This window comes from Sturnira hondurensis, unplaced genomic scaffold, assembly GCF_014824575.4.
Source record: "Sturnira hondurensis isolate 20B ecotype Veracruz unplaced genomic scaffold, ASM1482457v3 Scaffold0025395, whole genome shotgun sequence".
In the NCBI taxonomy this organism is placed as follows: Eukaryota; Metazoa; Chordata; class Mammalia; order Chiroptera; family Phyllostomidae; genus Sturnira; species Sturnira hondurensis.
This window is the reverse complement of record NW_028098026.1, coordinates 694,977-713,078: the sequence shown is the minus strand read 5'-3', so window position 1 is coordinate 713,078 and position 18,102 is coordinate 694,977. Positions and strand designations below refer to the sequence as shown.

The 18,102-nt window shown below is 50.6% G+C and overlaps 2 protein-coding genes across 5 annotated transcripts; both read right to left on the bottom strand.

Annotated features, from left to right (window-relative positions):
• Window positions 1-2,826: 2,826 nt before the first annotated feature.
• ETV2 (ETS variant transcription factor 2) lies at window positions 2,827-5,242 on the bottom strand. The gene is made up of 6 exons (XM_037039685.1): window positions 5,173-5,242; window positions 4,974-5,051; window positions 4,617-4,676; window positions 3,939-4,364; window positions 3,391-3,503; window positions 2,827-3,159 (listed from the first exon to the last, which is right to left on the bottom strand). The coding sequence occupies exons 1-6, from the start codon at window positions 5,240-5,242 to the stop codon at window positions 2,959-2,961; spliced, it is 948 nt and encodes a 315-aa protein (XP_036895580.1). The 3' UTR covers window positions 2,827-2,958.
• Window positions 5,243-7,738: 2,496 nt separating this feature from the next.
• On the bottom strand, window positions 7,739-16,765 carry RBM42 (RNA binding motif protein 42). 4 transcript variants are annotated; one of them, XM_037039628.1, is made up of 10 exons: window positions 16,537-16,765; window positions 16,157-16,301; window positions 14,775-14,859; window positions 14,594-14,668; window positions 12,850-12,915; window positions 12,595-12,770; window positions 11,772-12,104; window positions 10,874-10,991; window positions 8,076-8,270; window positions 7,739-7,984 (listed from the first exon to the last, which is right to left on the bottom strand). In XM_037039628.1, the coding sequence occupies exons 1-10, from the start codon at window positions 16,662-16,664 to the stop codon at window positions 7,872-7,874; spliced, it is 1,434 nt and encodes a 477-aa protein (XP_036895523.1). In that variant the 5' UTR covers window positions 16,665-16,765; the 3' UTR covers window positions 7,739-7,871. The 4 variants fall into 4 exon arrangements, with proteins under 4 accessions (XP_036895523.1, XP_036895524.1, XP_036895525.1 ...); XM_037039629.1 differs by having other exon boundaries at window positions 12,595-12,749; XM_037039630.1 differs by lacking the exon at window positions 12,850-12,915.
• Window positions 16,766-18,102: the final 1,337 nt, after the last annotated feature.

Here is an 18,102-nt window from a genome sequence, read left to right as displayed (position 1 = left end):
GGAGTTGGGAAGCTGACATGTACACTGGCCTGCAGTGCCCGCCACGTTATGGATGGAAAATCTAGACAAATTCACACGGACCACCAAGTCCTGTGGAGGAAAGGGGACAGCACGGCGCAGCTACTCCCTCAAGGGGAGAACCCCCGGACACTTTCCTAGACAGGCTTTTATTGTTTTTTTTTTTTTTTTTTTGCACAGGAATTCAGGTACAACTTTTAATCATTGTCAGGCATAGCACACAAAGAACTATTAGGGTTTCTTCTAAGTCAGGGTCTATCAGCTAAAAGGCTACAAAACTTTGGGAAAACAAACTCATTTTCGGCCTGATCACCTGTGGAGCCTGCCATTCCCAGCACAGGGATGCACCGCATCCTCAGTCATTGTTTTCAGGTTTAAGTGGGGCAGAGGAGGCAGGTAGCCAAGGAATTCTAGGAGACTTCTCGGAGACAGACTGAGGACTCAGGGTTCGTCAAAGCTGAAAGGCGAGGGTTACCTCCTTTCTCCATAGCCCCCGAAGTCCTTCCCTGGGACCTCCACGTGATCATGCCTGTCTTAGGTGGTTCCCCCCTTGGGGAATCTTACTCATCATTGGCTAACTGATGAAGCATTGGAGGCCAGTTATGAAAAAGGGAGCAGAAGCAGCGCTCCTGCCAGGGAGATAAGCTTTGTCTCCTTAGTGGCTTATGGCCCAAAGGTCGCTCACTCAGCCTTAGCCATGGGGGGGTTACAGCTCCTGAAACCAGGCAGGGCAGTTCCCAACAGGAAGCTCTGAAAGAAGAGCTCTCATGCCCTTATTATTTGTTGCAGCATGCACAACAAAAAAAGGAAGATAAAAATTATTTTAACAAGATCTGTTTCTCAAGTTCTTTCTGTGATGATAAGAATGCTACTTTTCATCTGGTTCAAAGGAAGATATTTTTCACATGGGAATTTATCTCGTCTAAAAACAAGAGAGAAAGAAAGAAAGAAAAAGGAAGATCCCCCCCACCCCCCCTGCCCTAGCACCAACACTCTGGGCCAACACTNAAGAAAGAAAGAAAAAGGAAGATCCCCCCCCCCCCCCCCGCCCTAGCACCAACACTCTGGGCCAACACTTGCAGCCAATGAGAAACCACTGCAACCTCAAACTCTTGTTCTCTTCTAATGGACTTCTAATGTTCGAAACACCCCTCCCTCATTTCCTCCTAAAACGTAACAATAGCTGACCTTCCCTTTGTCTCTTTGAATGTACTTTGGGCTTGCCTGTAGCTTGCTACAGTTTGCCTGTCCTGAATTGCAGTGCTTCTGTTATTCCAGAATAAACTCATTTTTTGTTTAGCTTGCCTCAGTTTACCTCTTTAAGCCAACATCTCCTACCCATCTTCTGACTCCCACTGCTCCAGCCTTGGAAGTGGCCTAAAAGGTCCTTAAACATGCAGGCTGGCTTCCCCCTAAGGGCCTTTGCACTTGTCCCCTTGACCTGAAATCCTCTTCTGGAATCTGGCTCCCTGACTCGGCTCCTTCAGTTTTGTGCTCAAAGGTCACCTTCTCGGTGAGCCCCTCTCCGTTCAGATATTTTAAGTTGCCATCTGTCAACCTCTATCGCCCTTCCCTACTTTTCTTATCCATAGCACTTATCTTCTCAAATACGATATCCTTTTATTCTGATTACCTTCTTTTGTTTCCCTCAATATAACAGAAGATTATAGAGGAGCAATTTTTGTCTTATTCACCACTGTATCTCCAGCACCTGGCACATTGACGCGGTGAATTTCTTGTGTGAATAAAGTGCCTAATGAAGACTGGATGAAGGAGTTGTGTGAAAGAGAACTGCTTTCATCCTCCTCTTGGTCTTGGCCTCCAAAGCTTCCCCATATACTATGTTTGGTGCAGTGCCCAGGTCTTATTGGGTCAGGGGCTCCTTAAATATTCTGTGTTCATCAACATTGTTACTATTTGTGGAACTACCTGTTTGCACACCTTCTTTCACTCCCTTCAGTTACATCTTAAAGCCCAAATCCTTTCCCTCCTTAACCCACCCATAGCTCCCCTGTGACCTCGGGACAAAGTCCAGGCTCCTTAGCATGACACTAAAGATTCTTTGTGAAATGATCCATCGTCCCTTCTCCAGCCACACTGACATTTTAGTTCATTGAACAGTGCTGTGAGATCTACCTCCAGGCCTTTGCTCATGCTGTTTCTTCTGACTGGAACTTCTCAAATCAGCTGTTTTTTTCCTCCAGGAAGCCTTTCCTGGCTTCCCCTTTCTCAGGCTAGGTCAGGTCCCTCCTTTTGGGTCTCCCCACCCCCCTGGAGTTTCCCCATCCCAGCCCTGACCAGTCTGTGCTGTCTCGGCCTGGTGATGGGTCTGTAACCCCACTGAACTGTGAGCTCCCTAAGGGCAGAGCCAAGTTGTCTTGGTCACTGCTGAATCCCCAGCATTGTCAACAGGAAGACCACTGAGCGGGCTCTTTTCAGGAACTCAGCAGTTCCCAGAATGTGGTAGGCTTTGCTTGGAATCTAGGTCTGAGTTCTACGTGCCCCAGCTTGGGTGGAGAAACAGAGTAGGTGGTTTTGAGGGGGTAAGCACTACATTTAATTTCTTGGTAATCTCTAGCACTGTGAGGGTACACAGTAAGCCCTTTTCGGAGCCTCAGTTCTTTTTTCAAGGGGGACAGAGTAGGTAAACTCACCCATGATTGGGTCTGATTCTTTACAAGTCCCAGCACAGGGCAGGTAGATCCAATGGAGGGACTGAGTTAGATTCCTTTGTTTGTCCCATCACCCAACGAGCACACAGTAAGTCCCTTCAGGGTCTGGGTCTGTTTTGGTCTGGTGAGTCTCAGGATCACACAGGCGGTGGGTGGCAGGGTTAGGGGGTGGGCGCTGTTGAGTGGGGATGTACGCAGGCTCCCCAGCAGATCTGAGGGTCCTTGAGATGGATGCAGGCAGCACGCGAAGGAGGTTTGACGGGATATTTTATTGGGTTGCTGCTCCCTGTCCGCCCCCGGAACGGTTCGGATAAGCTAGGCCGGGCACCCGGCCCCCGAAGCAGTAGGTGTACTTGCTCCTACCGCTTTTGCGCACGATATCGCGGCGGTAGTAGTAGCGCAGGCCTCGGCTCAACTTCTCGTAATTCATGCCAGGTTTCCTCTTGCGCTCGCCCCACAGCCGCGCCACCTACGGGGAAGGCAGAGCTTAGCGGAGAAGATGGGAGGGGAAGGGCTTGGCAATAGGTGGGCGGGGGGCAGGGTTCGAGTATAGTCTGGACACCCGTTAGGTGGCGCGGAGCGGGGTCCAGGTGAGAACGCGTCTGGGGAGGGGCCAAAGACTAGGCAAAATGAATGGTGAAACTAGGCTGAACAAGGGGAAACTGGGGTTGGACTTGGAGGGTCTGGGGAGCTGCCCCACCTCTTTGGGGTCGCACAGCTGGAACTCGAGGCTGTTGCCCGTCCAGCGGATGCAGCTGCTACGCGCTCCGTCTTGAAGCAGCTCCAGGAGGAACTGCCACAGCTGAATTGGACCTGCGGGGTGTAGGCAAATGAACACTCAGGTTTTCTGGCCCCAGTCCAGGTCGCTTGGATGACTCAGGCGTCCGAGCCCCCTCCCCAGACCTGCGAGTCCAAATCCCTCCATATGAGGACCCAAGGATTGGCCTCAGGGGCTCAGGTTGCCCCACCTTGAAGACCCAGTCATCCAGACTCTCAAGTCTTTCCTTCTCATCTAATCCAGGAGCCCAAGTCCTCGTCCCTTGCCCCCTAGAAGACTACCAGGGTCTTAACCCTCCCCTCCCTCAGGACTCAGAAGTGCGGGCACCCGCCGTCTCCACTCCCCAGAGCTGAAGCACCTAAATTCCGCTCTCTCACAGCCAGTTCCCCGGGTCCCGCCCCCTTAGGCGCGTAGGCTCCGCCTCACTAGCCTGCAGTTTAGCTTCCTGCGAAGTCTTGCGGACCTCTCACCTCGGTGGTTAGTTTTGGGGTAATGAGCTAAAGTTGTGCGGTCCGACTGCTGGCTCGGTCCGGAGGAAGAGGTGAAATCTGAACTCTCGTACTCCTTCGAAGACGTGGTGCCATCCGTATGCAACCCCACGTCCCAGGTGGTGGGATAGTACGAGAGCTCAGGCCCGCCCCAGGGGGCGCGCTCGCAGCCACTCGAACAGTCCCAGCTGGTGGAGCTGGCTGCCGCCGGCACGCGCGACCACGAGTGGGCGCCTCCCGCGGAGCTGATGTTCTGGCGTGTGATCCCTGAAGACCCAGCGAAGCGGGGAGGGTCCAGGCCGGGAGGGGCGGGGCCCAAGGCTTGCGAGACTGGGCTCCAAGGGTCCCAGCGGGTGCACTCAAGTTGTGACGAGTCTCCTGACCATGGTAGAGCCTGACAGGCGTGCTCTGTGAAGAGGAACGGACCCCAGTGAGTGGAGCCCCGGTGTCTCGTTCCCCGGCCCCCTCCGGAGTTCTAGAAGTCGAACCTCTCTGTCCCTGGGTCCTGAGGCCCGTGGCTCCCGGATCTGGGCTAGGCCACCGGGAGGACACAGGCGCCCCCAGTCCTATTTCCGTTCTCTCTCAAAGATAAGGGAGGCAAAACTTCAATCACGGTGGAGGGCCCCAGATTCCTCCTTCCCTGTCTCCGTACACACTCACCCGCTTTCTGTGGAGTTTCTGGGTGTGGCAACGTGGAGCCCCAGTCCTGCTGTGGGAGTCCTGCGAGGGACAAGGATGTAGCTGAATTTAGGGAAGGGTGTGAGCAATAAATACTAGAGACCCCCCATCAACCACTCACCCAGTAGTTTTCATTTATCTGGGACGGAAAGTTCTTATTACCCCCCACCCCACCACACACTCACTCAGGCCTAGGACTCGGGACTCCAGCCCCCTCTTCATCCTCAGGAGTTTAAGCCTGAAGCCCTCTCCCCATTAAACCCGGGAAGTCCAGGCATGGTCCCTTCCTCCCACAGATATAACATTCCTCGACACCCAGGGGTCCCAGCCCGCAAACACCTTTCCAGCAAGGCTCCTCTGTCAGGGTGTCCCCTTGGAGTGCCACTTCAGGGAAACAGAAGCCGAGTTCAGGTCCTTCTGCAGGCAGTCAGGAGGTTAGGGCGGGTGGGGGTCAGTGGAAGCCTCCCACCTGGGCACCGCCCCGGCGCCCCCCACCTCCTGCCCACACATCTACACTGTTTCAGCCCCAGCAGCCTACCCAGCCTTGACAGCCTGTTCCCTGGGGGCCCTGCCTGTGGTGATGCTTCATCCCACTTCCACAAGTCCATGGATGCTCGTTGTGAATGTTCTGGAGTAAGGGGGATGGGATGGTGGGGAAGACACGGGGTGAGCTGGTGACACTTAAGGACCCTGCAGTCTGAACCCCAGCCCTTGCTTCCCTCAGACCCAGGAATCCAGGCCCCCAGACCTCCAGTCCCCAGTTCATGGCTCACCTCTGGCGGGTTCCTCTGCCCCCAGTTAAGGGTCTCAGCCCCATTTCATACCATGCACCCCTCCCTTGGGGACCTGGGCAGGGGAGAATTTTCCAAGACGTCAGAGCTGGGGGTTGAAACCCGGGTCGAGTTGCAGGGGTCTGGGGCGGGGCTGAGCTACACTCCCCCCAACCCAGGAATGGCCACCTGCCTCCTGGTAGCTGGGGCTTTCCTGCCGGAGTGGCTTTGGGGAACAATAGGCTGGGCTGCAGGGGGTGTTTATGGGGTGATGGCACTGGGGCAGGAGGCTTGGGAGACAGGTTCTCCATCTGGGGGACTTGATCCTGCGACATGAGGGGGGTTGGGGGAAGGAGGGCCTGGGTACAGCTGGGCTGCACCAGACTTATCTCCAACAGGAAGGGGGGATTTCCGGCCAGACTCTCGGTTAGCCTACGTCACAATCCACAGGGCGACTGAGGGAGATGGAGTCGGGGGAGGCTGATTGGCATCCCTGACCAGGCGGAGTTCTCCCATTCCCAGGGCTTTGAGGACATTCTAGAGGAGCATCAATCATGATAACGGTAGTATCAACAAAACAGTAACAGTGATACTAATAGCCAACATTTGTTGAGGGCTCATTGCATGCCCCCAACTGCCGCGGCCCTTTGTTTAATTTTCTTATGGGTAGTTAGTTTTATTTCCATTTTATGACAGAGAGGAAATTGAAGCAGGCTTCCTACCACTTTTGTTCATCTCCAGAGTCCATACCCTTCCATGCTGTAATAGTTTGGGACAAATGGGAAATTTGAGTATAGACTATGAGATATAAAATTACTAATTTTTCTTAGATGTGATAATGGTGTCATAATATGAAAGATGTCTCTGTAATGAACACTGAAATATTTAGGGGTGAAGTGCTGTTTGTAACTTGCTTCAAAAGATTCATCAACCCTCTCCATGTCTGTTTTTGAGTGTTCCCCCCCCACCCCCACTCTGGGTTTTCTGCCTGTTTCCACTCTCATTGTACTGCTTCATGGTTCCCACCTCTCTTCATCCTTTTGCCTCCCTCCCCACCCCTCCATCTCTGTCCATCTCAACCTATGACCTATTTTTCTCTCCCTGTCCTCAGGAAGACTTAAATGCACCCTTTAAAAGCCTCCTTTCTGTCCTCATTCTCCTTCTCATCTCCTCCCTTGCCCCCATGGCTAGTGAGCAGAAGCAGGGCAGAAGCGAGGGCTAGTAATGTGCAGGTGGGGCTTGAGGGACCCCCAGCTGGGTGGTCCAGCCAGGTGGCAGGGAGCTGAAGGGCACTTCCTGCTGGGGGAGGAGGCCCTCATCCTCTGACCAGGCTGGAAAATGTGACGTCAGAGAGGGGGCTGTAAAGCAGGAAGACAGGAACAGAGGGAAATTTAACATCTCTCCTGGGTGGCTAGCTTCCCTGACAGGCCTTGGCAGTTTCTCCCGTCCTCCCTTGCCCCCTTCCAATCCAGGGTTCTGACCACTGTGCCCCTGGGAGACCCTCCTCCCCTCCTGTTGGAAACATGCAATCTCCCTCTGCCTCAGCCTCTTTCCAGACCTCAGCACCCAGTAGTTTCAGGGCTCTTTTTAAAGTGCAGATCTGTGATGCTGGATCGTCTTTCAACAGGCAGAGACAAACTTGGAGCTGGGAAAGGAGATGGGTGAGGAGACCCATAGATATGGAGAGAATCGACTCAGATACAGATGCATAGAGACAAACCAGGGAACACTCAACAGAGAGATAGAGAAACATTCAGGGAGACCCCCAGAGTGAAGGGGGTCAGCAGAGTGAGGAGAATGGGAAACGGTCTGAGATCCAGAGGGTGAGAACTGCAGACTCTGAGAGAATGACAGAAAATGAGACAGTCTCAGAAACAGCCAGTTCCTTCAGAAAGCCCTCCTCGGACACCTCGCACCCTGGGCTACTCCAACCTGATCTCTCTTCTGCCATTGGACCAGAAGCTCTGAGGAAACAGGGCCTGGGGCTGTTACAGTCATCGGTGTCTCCAAGCACTGTGTAGGCCCTAGGTGAGTTTGCTGAAAGCCCAGAAGGCTGTGAGCTCCAGAAGGGCAGGGCCCAGTAGACCCTCCCACCCCCTACGTTGGTGCTGAGAACACAGGTTAGAGTCAGAAGAGCATGGGCCTGGGCCTCAGCTTCCTCCTCCGTGAAATGGGTTATACTCAGTGTGCCCTTAAGAGGTTTCCAGAAGATGTAATGGGCGTTCAGTAGGGACTCAAAAATGACCATCTGCATGAACTCATGGCTACCCACTATTCCCAGGTGGGGAGATGCAAGGCCTTGTATCCCAAAGTGTTTCCAAGCTCAGCCAGGGATGGAAACGAACAAAAATTTATTGAAACTGGTTTTGAGGAAGATGGTTGGGTGGACAGTTGCAGGTTTTCCAAAGAGAACACTGGGGAGGAGCCAACACCCGGCCAGGTGGAAGCAGGTGCCCAGCCATAGACCCTATCTCAGGCCCAACTTCTTCTTCTCCTTTTGCTTCTTGCGTACCACATCCAGGTTCCGGTCCTTCCACATGCTCTTGCGAAGCTTGATGGGGCGTGAGCCCACATACTTCCCTATGGGAATGGAAGGTTCAAGGTCAGGTTTGAGATTGGGTTTAGGCCAAATACCTGTCACGCCCATTATCCCAGGGGAGGCCGCACCCACCATTCATCTCGCGCATGGCGCGTACATAGTCGCTAGGGTCCTTAAAGCTGACGAAGCCATAGCCCTTGGTCTTGCCTGTGCGCTTGTCGCGGATCACCTTAGCCTTAAGGAAGGATGGGAAGCGGCTGAAAGCGCGTGCCAGGATGTCATCGTTTACCTCATTGCCCAGATCTCCACAGAAGATCCGAAAGTCATCTGGGGTGGGGAGAGAGGAGGTCAGAGGATGCAGATGCTTGGCCCAGTGTCTGCCTTATTTAAAAGGCCTTCTCTGGAGGCATCTCAACACTGCCCCCCCCCAAGCCCCTCTGCATCCTTAGCAGTCTCTGCCTGTGGCCCCCTTAGTGATAACTGCCAACACCTGTATGGTACTTACCTCATGCTAGACTCTCTGCTAAGCACTCATGAGGTTTTAGCACATCTGGCACTCTTAACAGCCCTTTTCCACTGAGGTACAGAGAGGTCAAGTCACCTGCCCAAAGTTACTCAACCAGTAGTAGTCGAGTTGGGATAGAATTCAGGCATCGGACTCCAGAGTTTTTACCTTTTTTTAAAAAAATATTTTATTTATTTATCTTTAGAGGGGAAGGGAAGGAGAGAAGGAGAGAAATATCAATGTATGGTTGCCTCTCGTGAGTCTCCTGCTGGGAACCAGCCTGCAACCCAGGCATGTAACCTGACTGGGAATCGAACCGCGATCCTGTGGTTTGCAGGCCCACGCTCAATCCACTGAGCTACACCAGCCAGGGCCAGAGTTCTTACTTTTAATTAATTGTACTACCCTTCTTCACCCTAGGATCATCTCACCCATTCCCAGGATGAAGCCCCTCTGTCCCAGCCCTGGCTTCCTCTCTCAGCCCCTGGTACCCCCTGGTCTCCTGGACACCTCCCTATGGACATATCCTGACACCACTGGCTCCCATAATGGCACCCCAGTACCACAGATTTCATTCTTCCTCAGCAAAACCCTTTTTCTTTTTAAAGATTGTATTTTTTTTTTGAGAGTGGAAGGGAGGGAGAAAGAGAGGAGAGATCAAGAAACACGGATCAGTTGCCTCTTGCACACTCCTGCCTGGGGACCTGGCCTACAACCCAGACATGTGCCCTGACTGGGGACTGAACTAGCAATCTTCTGGTTGAAAGGCCAGTGCTCAATCCACTGAGCCAGCCCACTCTTAGTTCCACATGAGTCCCTGAAACTTGAACACACTGCCCAACCTTACTCCAAGGCTGACCTCAGTTGCCATTTCTGGGCATATCACCTAGGGTGGGCCTGAGCCTCAACTGATCATGCTCACACCCAAAGAATCCTTTCCCCATGAAGCACATACTATTATTATCCCCTTGTTAGAGATGAGGAAGATGAGACTATGTCACAAAACTAGGGTCTACTGCCCATACTGGCCTCATGCGGCCATGACCCCTGGCCTGGGGTGGTAGACTGTCCTAAGAGAAGAGGCAGAAGTCAAGGACTGGGATGGGAGGTAGGTCCCTTTCCTTGGCTACAACTGGAGTTGCCCGTGGTTTCTGTGATAATTAAGGACCTACCTTAATTACTTCTCCTTTCTCAGGAGAAAATAATCTGAGAAACTCAGAGCGTGATACCTTCTACAAGACAACTGGTCTGGACACTTCAGATTACTACACATAAGACAAGGCAGTGGGAGAGAGATGATTCTCATTAAAAGGTAATTTGAGGCATAAAACTACATGTATCCTGATTTGTTGAAAAAGAGTTATTAGCTTGGGGAGAACTGAGTAAATGTGAATATAAATGGAATGAGAAACCATAGAATTATTGTTAATTTTCTTAGCTGTGTTAATGGTATTGACATGGAAGAGATTTGTCACTTTTCTTAGGAGATAAATACTGAGGTATTCAGGAGTGAAGTGATAATTTTTAACTTGCTTTAGATTGAGCAAACCCCCCCAAAACACACATACACATAGAGAGATAAAGTAATATAGCAAAATATTGATTGCTAAATCTAGGTGGTAGATATATGGCTGCTCATTGTGCAGTTTAGTGTTTAACATTTTTCTTTCTTTTTCTGAAAGATTTTATTTATTTCTTCTCAGAGAAAGAGAGGGAGAAAAAGAGGGGGAAAAACATCAGTGTGTGGTTGCCTCTCATGTGCCACCAACTGGGGCACAACCTAGCCAGCAACCCAGGCATGTGCCCTTTCTGGGAACTGAACTGGCGACCCCCTGGTTTGTAGGCCGGTGCTCAATCCACTGAGCCACACCAGCCAGGGTTATGTTTAACATTTTTCATAAAAAGTTGGGGGAAAAGCCCTGGCTGGTGTGGCTCAGTGGATTGAATGCCAGCCTGGGAATCAAAAGGTCCCAGGGTCAATTCCCAGCCAGGGCAAATGCCTGGGCTGCAGGCCAGGTTCCCCAGTTGGGGACGTGTGAGAGGCAAACAATTGATGCATCTCTCACACATTGATGTTTCTCTCCCTCCCCTTCCCTCTAAGAAATAAATTTTAAAAAAGTTTTTGAGGAAAAAAACTATGTTCTTTTACCTTTAGCAAGCCAAGCCCCTCATGAATAAGAAACAGAAGCCAGAAGGTCCTAGGTGCCAATCACCTCCACCAAATTCTGTTCAGTGGCTTGGTGAGGGCCTGCCTCTCTCTCAGAGCCACAGCCTAGTCCTCCAGGAGGTGTGCTAACAGTGCCTGCCCTACAGAGAGGAGGCAGTTGTGTAGTTACCTAATTCAACTTCCTTGCTTCTGCCCCAAGGAAGAGAATTTGGCCCACCTGGCTGAGCAATGCCTGAGCCTGGACATTGGCCCACATACCTGCATCCCACTCTAGCAGGCTGGGGTCTTCCCAGCTGCTACCGGCTGCTGTGCGAATGCAGCGTTTCAATTTCTCTGGCTTTCCTTTCTTCTTGTCCTCACCCAACGGCTCTGGGACCTGCAGAAGAAAAAGGAACAGCCCTGACTTGGTGTGGCCCAGTGGGCTGGGCATCATCCCGCAAAGCAAAAGGTTGCTGTTTTGATTCCAGTCAGGGCACATGCCAGGTTACAGGCCAGGCCCCTGGCTGGAGGTGTGCGAGAGGCAACAAACTGATGTTTCTCTCTCACCAATGTTTCTTTCCTTCTCTTTCTCCTTTCCCCTCTCTCTAAAAATAAATAAAATCTTAAGGAAAAAAGGGCCCTGGCTGGTGTAGCTCAGTGGATTGAGCATGGGCCTGTGAAGCAAATGGTCGCCGGTTCGATTCCCAGCCAGGGCACAGGCCTGGGTTGCAGGCCAGGTCCCCAGTGGGGGACACAGGAGAAGCAACCACACATTGACGTTTCTCTCCCACTCTTTCTCCTTCCTTTCCCCTTGCTCTAAAAAATAAATAAGTCAAATATTTTTTTAAAAAAGGAAAAGAAAAAAGGGGAGCGAAGGGTTGGTGTTCAGAGTCTTTGAACTCATTAGTCTTCCTCCCACCTTCCTTTGCTCCCCTCGTCACCTTCCTTTGCTCCCTGCCCTCCTGCCTCCAGAGTTAAAGGACTGGATATGCTCCCGAGCGTAGGGTTTATGTGTCTGCCACCCTCTCCCTGATGTCTTCCCAGGTCCTCCAACTTCTTGGGCCCCTTGTACCTTCAGTGATAGAGGACTACATGTGTTTCTACATACAGGAGCTCGTGGGATCCTGTCTGCCCTCCCAGTCCTTTCTATCCCCTCACTGTGGTGCTCCTTGCTTACCTCAAGAGCCATGAGGCCAGGGGGTGGCTCAGGCCGTGGGGGCCGGGGTCGTGGACGCAAGGACAGGAGCTCAGGAATGCGTAGTGGAGGCAGCAGGCCTCGTACAACTTCCAGAGGGAGGGGCAGGGGCTCAGGCTCAGGCAAAGGCATGGCCAGGGCCAGTGGTAGGCTGGGCCCAATGACAGCAGGGCCCGTTGGGGCACCTCCTGCTCCCACAGCTACAGCTGCAGTAGCATCCTCCAGCCCGGCTGCCGCCGCCACTACTGCTTCCTCCTTCTCTTTCAGGCCCAGCCCCAGGCCTAGGCCCAATTCTCGGGGTGTTGCTGGCTCTTCCTGCGGGCAAGGGGAGGAAATGAAAGATCGGATCAAGGCTCAGACCTTACTCCCATTCCCATCCTGTACAACAGAACAAGGGCCTGGGATCAGAGAGCAGGCAGGAGATATCAAGACAGAGAAAGGAGTCTCTACTCAGAGACAGACACAGAAATAGAGAAACACAGTTAGAGATATACACACACACGCAAAGACACAAGGACAAAGAAAGACATCAAGACAGAAAAAGAGAGGGACAAAGGAAAATGGAGATGTTAGAGACAGAAATATATGCACAGCTCATGTTTCTCTCTATACTTTTCTCGAAAAAAACAAAAACAAAAACAAAAAAACCAACCGAGAAATAGAAAGATTTGGCCACAGAAACACAAGGAGAGACAGAGACTGAGTGAGAAGGCAGACACACAAAACACTGGGAAAAGAGACTTAGACAAAGTCCATCAGTCCAGAATCAAGGATCTCCACATCCACTGCATCTCTGTTCACTTACCAGAGGAGGCCTCAGAGCAGCCATGGAGCCCAAGGGAGGCCCTGGGGCCCGAGCCATTGGTGGTAACATCATAGGTGGTCCAGGGGGCCCAGGCAGAGGGGGGCCCACAAGGGCCTGGTGTGGGGGCCTCAGGGCCATAGGGCGAGGACCACCTGCTGCAGAAGAAAGAGCAGAATCTGTCAGGGTGTTAGTAGGGGAGTTAAGAGGGCTTGGGGTGGGGGTTATATGGCAGGGATGATGATTCTGGCCCCTCACCTGCTCTCTGAAGCACATGGGGGACAAAGGCTGGACGCAGGATTGGGACCCTCTGGGGGCCCACAGCTGTGGGAGAGAGAGATGGGTGTGTGTGTCATGGGGGACCAGGGCACTTAGGGAAGTTGTGTGTGTGTGTGGGGGGGGGGCAGGGGGGTAGGTAACTAAGCCTCCAAGAATCCTGAAGAACACGTAGGGAGCCTTCTGGGAGATACAAGGGTCTTTTCATTTGTTCATTCAGCAGAAATTTATCATTGAGCATCTCTGTGCCTGTCCAGGAACACAACAAAAGACCAAGCGTTCTTAGGGAGCTCCTGGTCCAGAGTAGGAGGGAAGAAACCCATTACTAGAGAGTGACAGCCCAAAGTGTTTAGAGCTGGGATGGGGGAAAGTCTAGGCATGATGATTAGAGCTGAAGAGGGAAGCCCAGAGGAGCCCTCTGACCTATCCAGGGAAACTAGAGAAAGCTTCCTTCCTGAAGAAAGGGGCCTGGGAGCTGAAACCTAAAGGATAATGAAAGCTTAGGCAAAACATGACTGGAAAAAATAATAACAAAGGAGAACATTTATAAACAAAGTAATTTTCCCTTTTCAGTTTAGTATAATTGTAATAGAGGAGGTTTGGCTTGGAGAACATAAGAGAATGGTTAAGACGTCAGTCAGCAGGCATCCAAACACAGCCTTACTAACGGACCCGTGAATGTTTTCCCAAGGGCACCGAGGAGGCACAGAAGGGTTGGAAGCTGAGCAGGGGGACTAGGTCAGATTTACATTTCGATCAAAACCATACTAAAGAGTAAGAGAGATGTTAGAATTTCTCAGATACCAGCCCTGGCTGGTTTGGCTCAGTGGATTGAGCAGCAGCCTGTGAATCAAAAGGTCGCTGGTTCAATTCCCGGTCAGGGCACATGCCCAGGTTGTGGGCCAGGTCCCTTTTGCTTGCTCTAAAAATAAATAAATAAAATCTTTAAAAAAATTTATCAGATACCAGATTAAAAAAGTATAACAGGACTTAAGTAATGTTTAGTCTCATAGACATTATACCAGAACTTTAGATAACACTGAAGGAAGTACTATCATAAAAACTATGTGTATAAAGTTTACCTCAACAACAAAAGAGAAAGAATGGCCTCTGGAGAGGGCAGATTTTAGTTGACTTTGGTTAATCTGATTCTGGTTTAGTTGGTAGGTTTTAGAGGCGTATAGTCGGGCGAGAGTGAGCAAGGGAGAGAATTTCAACATAAGCATTGCTGGCACATCCCAGCAATGTATAAGACTTTGGGAGGATGGGAGGATCTCTTTGCAAGGGGCCAGGTGACGCTGGGTCTTGACTGCCAGGTGAACAGCTGGGTTCTTGTTTGATGGTTCATCTCATCAACAGAGAGCATGTAGTGCTTACTATGTGGGAGACACCAGGACTTCTGCTCCTCACGGAGCTTATATTTTAGAGGAAGCAAAAGACAGTTAAGTAAGTTGTACAGTTTGTTATAAGGTGTTAAGTGCTAGAAAACACAGCAGGGTAGGGATTAGGGATGACAGTAAGAGGCTGGTTTACAATGATCAAGTTAAATCTTATTAAGGATAAAATGACTTGAAATATATAATCAGCTTTGTGCTTTAGGAAGATGACAACATCAGGGTGGGGATGGAATGCACACTGTGAGTTAGGGCAATTAATCAGGCAAGAGGCTTAAGTAGTTGAGATATGAGTGCTTGGTTAAATGTGGGTTTCCTGGCCCCAGAACTACCTGCTCGCCGCAAAAACATGGCTTCTCGAGCCTCTGGACTGTCCAGGTGACTCCGATCACCAGGGCCAAAGCCAACTGTTGGGAGAAGAGAGATGAGGATGGTGGGTGGAGAGCCCTGGTCATCCCTTCTTACCACCCTCCCTAATCCCCTGGCTCCCTCATCTCACCAATCCTTATTTACCTGGGCCCACAAAAGGAGGGCCACCCACCATGGGAGAAACCACTGTGGCTGCAGCAGCTGCCCGGGCCTCCAGGGTCTGTTGGACCTGTTCCGGAGAAAGTTTGGGTAAGTGATCTGACTCAGTGCTCCCAAACTGCCCTGAATGGCTCACCCTGGGAGGTCAAGGGTTTCATTCTTTGCACTGTGTGAGGGGTTGGCTATCTGTCCATCTTTAGGGCTTAGTTAAAACGGCACTTTTCAGGGAGGCTTTTGGGATCCCACTAGCTAAAGTTGTCCTTAGCCCATCCTTAGCAGCAACTCCCACTATCCTACTCTTTCATCTATCCCACACCACGTAGCACTATCTGAAATTATGTCTAGCCTTTCCTCCCCATCTCCCATGCCACCACCATTGTCTCTTGCCTTGATCATGACAGTAGCCTCTTCCTCATTCTCCTTGATTCTGCCTTTCCCCTACAGTCTGTTCTCCAAACACGGCCAGAGTGACCCTGTTAACATCTAAGTTGGACCACATCACCTCCCTGCTCAAAATCCTTCAGTGGTTTCCCATCTCAGAGTGAAAACCTAGCTCCTTACCATGGCCCACAAAGCTCTACCAGATCTGGTGTCTATCACCTCTCTGTTCTCATCCCCTGCCACCCTGCCCCTTGATCACTCCTCTCCGGCCACACCACTCTCCTTGCTGTTCCTTGAACATGTTGGGTGTGTACCTGCCTCACGGCTGCTGCACTAGCAGTTCTTTCTACTGGAAATGCTCTTTCCCCAGGTATCTGCATGGTTTCCTCCATCATGTCCTTTATATCTTTGCTTAAATGTCACCTCCTCAAAAAGGCCTTCCCTGACTGTGAGGATCTCTGTCCTTCTCACTGTACTTTGGCCTGTCTCTCTCAAGTGAAATGTAAACTCCAAAAAGGTAGTAATTGCATTGTGTTCTATGTTTTGTTCTCTGCTATATATGCCTAATTCCTAGAATAGTGCCTGGTGCATAGAAGGCACCCAATAATTACTTGTTGACATAATGAACAAGTTTTATTTAACCGTTTTCTTTTTAGCAGTCTTTCTCTCCACTAGTCACATAGAGCTTGAGCACTTGCATGTGACTAATGAGATTAAGGAACTATTTAACTCAAATATATAACTTGGATAGACAGAGGCATTTCCATCATTGCATAAAGTTCTACTAAACAACATGCTTTAGAACATAAGCTCTCAAAGGGCAGAAATACTGTTTGCCTTAGTAATTACTGTGTCCTTAGTGCCTGGCACAAAAATATTTGTCATGCAAATTAATCAACAAGCCAACATGTAAACAGTTCTCTCTATATAAACACTGAGTTCCAGGCACTCTGCTCTTTGACTTATATGCCACAGCTCAGACGTACCTGCTGGTATGTGTTGGTTGCGATAATTGGGCGTATCACAGGAGCTGCCGGGACCTGCATCGCTTCTACTGTGGGGACCGTAGGCACAGCAGGCATAGCAGCTGGGATTCCAGAGACCGGTGCCCCCAGTACTTCCTGCTCAAACCTGGGGGTACAGGACAGACACCACAGCTCAGGACCTTGCACCAATTCTGGAATGCTGGCTCTATCGAGACAGCCTTCACCCTTGCGAACCTCTTCTTACTCCCGCCCCCACAATCCAGAACGTCCCGTTTCCTCATGATAGAGCCCTACAGCGGGCCTACTGCGGCCCGGAGGCCACAGAGTTCGGCAGCTCCGGCTCTAGGACTGCTTTTACTCTGCCCTGTCGGGGGCCTTACAGGGCCATCTCCGCCTCCATCTCCTTCAGGCGTTCTTCGCCGCTCTTGCCCGGAATGCTGGCACCAGGGCCCGGGACCACAGGTCCTCCAGCACCCGGGAGTCCCGGGGCCGGCGGCGCCCCAGCCATCGCTGCTGCCTTCCTTGTCGCCGCTACTACCCCCTGGGCTCCACCGGTTCCGCGGTCTACTCTCTGGGTACGTCAGTGTAGACGCCCGCGGATGACCTATGAGCGAAAGCGACCGGCGCACGTACGTGACATCATAAGCCAACCGCGGTTAGGCTTTAGAGCGAGGGCCAGTGAGAATCTGGCTACACCCAGCGGCCCCACCCAAGGAAAAGTATAGGCCAATCACAGTGCTTGAAAACGAACCAATGGAAGAACTAGGTCTCCGGGAGTGCAGCCGAGAAGGCGGCGGGGCCCTCACGGAAAAATGGGGGCGAGTGAGGGCTCTCCGTAGTTAGAGTGTCTGTCCTTAAAGTAGAAACGAGACCACTGAGAGCTCGGGAAAATTCGGAGGCTCTCCCGGAAGTGTTAAAACCCACTTAAGCCCGGTGTAGCTTAGTTGGTTAGGGTTGTCCGCATACGCCAATGTTGCGGTTCCATATCGGGTCAGGGCACATAGAGGAAGCAACCAGTGAATGAAAAAAAAAAGTGTAACAACGAATCGATGTTTGTCTCCTAAATAATTAATAAATAACAATAATAGTAATAATAATAATGATGATTTTAAGACACACTAAGTCCGCATCAGCCCAGGCCTGCGGGCTCGGCTGGAGACAGCTCAGGAGCGTGGGCTCCCAATCTGCTTTAGACACAAGGTGCAGGACAGTCACTCCCAGAAAGGATAGACAAATGATGTAAGGAGCTCAGAGGAGGCGCTTCCTGGAGAGTATGATAGTTGGAGGCTTTTGCTAGATGAAATGGGATGAGATACTTTGGGTAGGAGAAATAGTTCATGTAAAGGCCAAGAGACAGTAGTCAATTTCGTCAACTCAGAAGGTCACGTGTGTAGGTTTGATCTGTGCCCTTTCTTGTGATACAGCTGACCTTTTTGGGGTAGTCTTCAAAATGTTTTATTATGAATATTTTAAACAATATGCAAGAGTGGAGAGAATAATACAATAAAAATTTCCTACCTCTCCACAATTACTAATATTCTACACTTGTTTCATCTAATTTTTTATGAGGTATATTAAATTCCAGCCATCTGTCAATTCATGCTTCATGATATTTTTCTAACAGAGGAGGACTATTAAAAACATTTTCAAACCCAAGAAATATAATTTCTAAGTATCAGCTAACACCCAGACTGTTCAGTTTTCTCTGCCTCAAAATGCCTATATACAATAGTATTGTAAACTCTGGATCCAAATAAGACCCACATGTTGCATTTGGTTGGTTAGTCGTTTTTCTGTTTGTTTGTTTTTGTCAGACAATTTTATTGGCTATCTTGGTTTCTTGAAGTTTCAGTCTGAGTCAGAACAAATGAATGCTTTGGTTAAATGCTGACTTTTGTTTCTGTGCTAGAGATCTGCTAAGAGGATAGGAAGCTTTTAAAAGACAT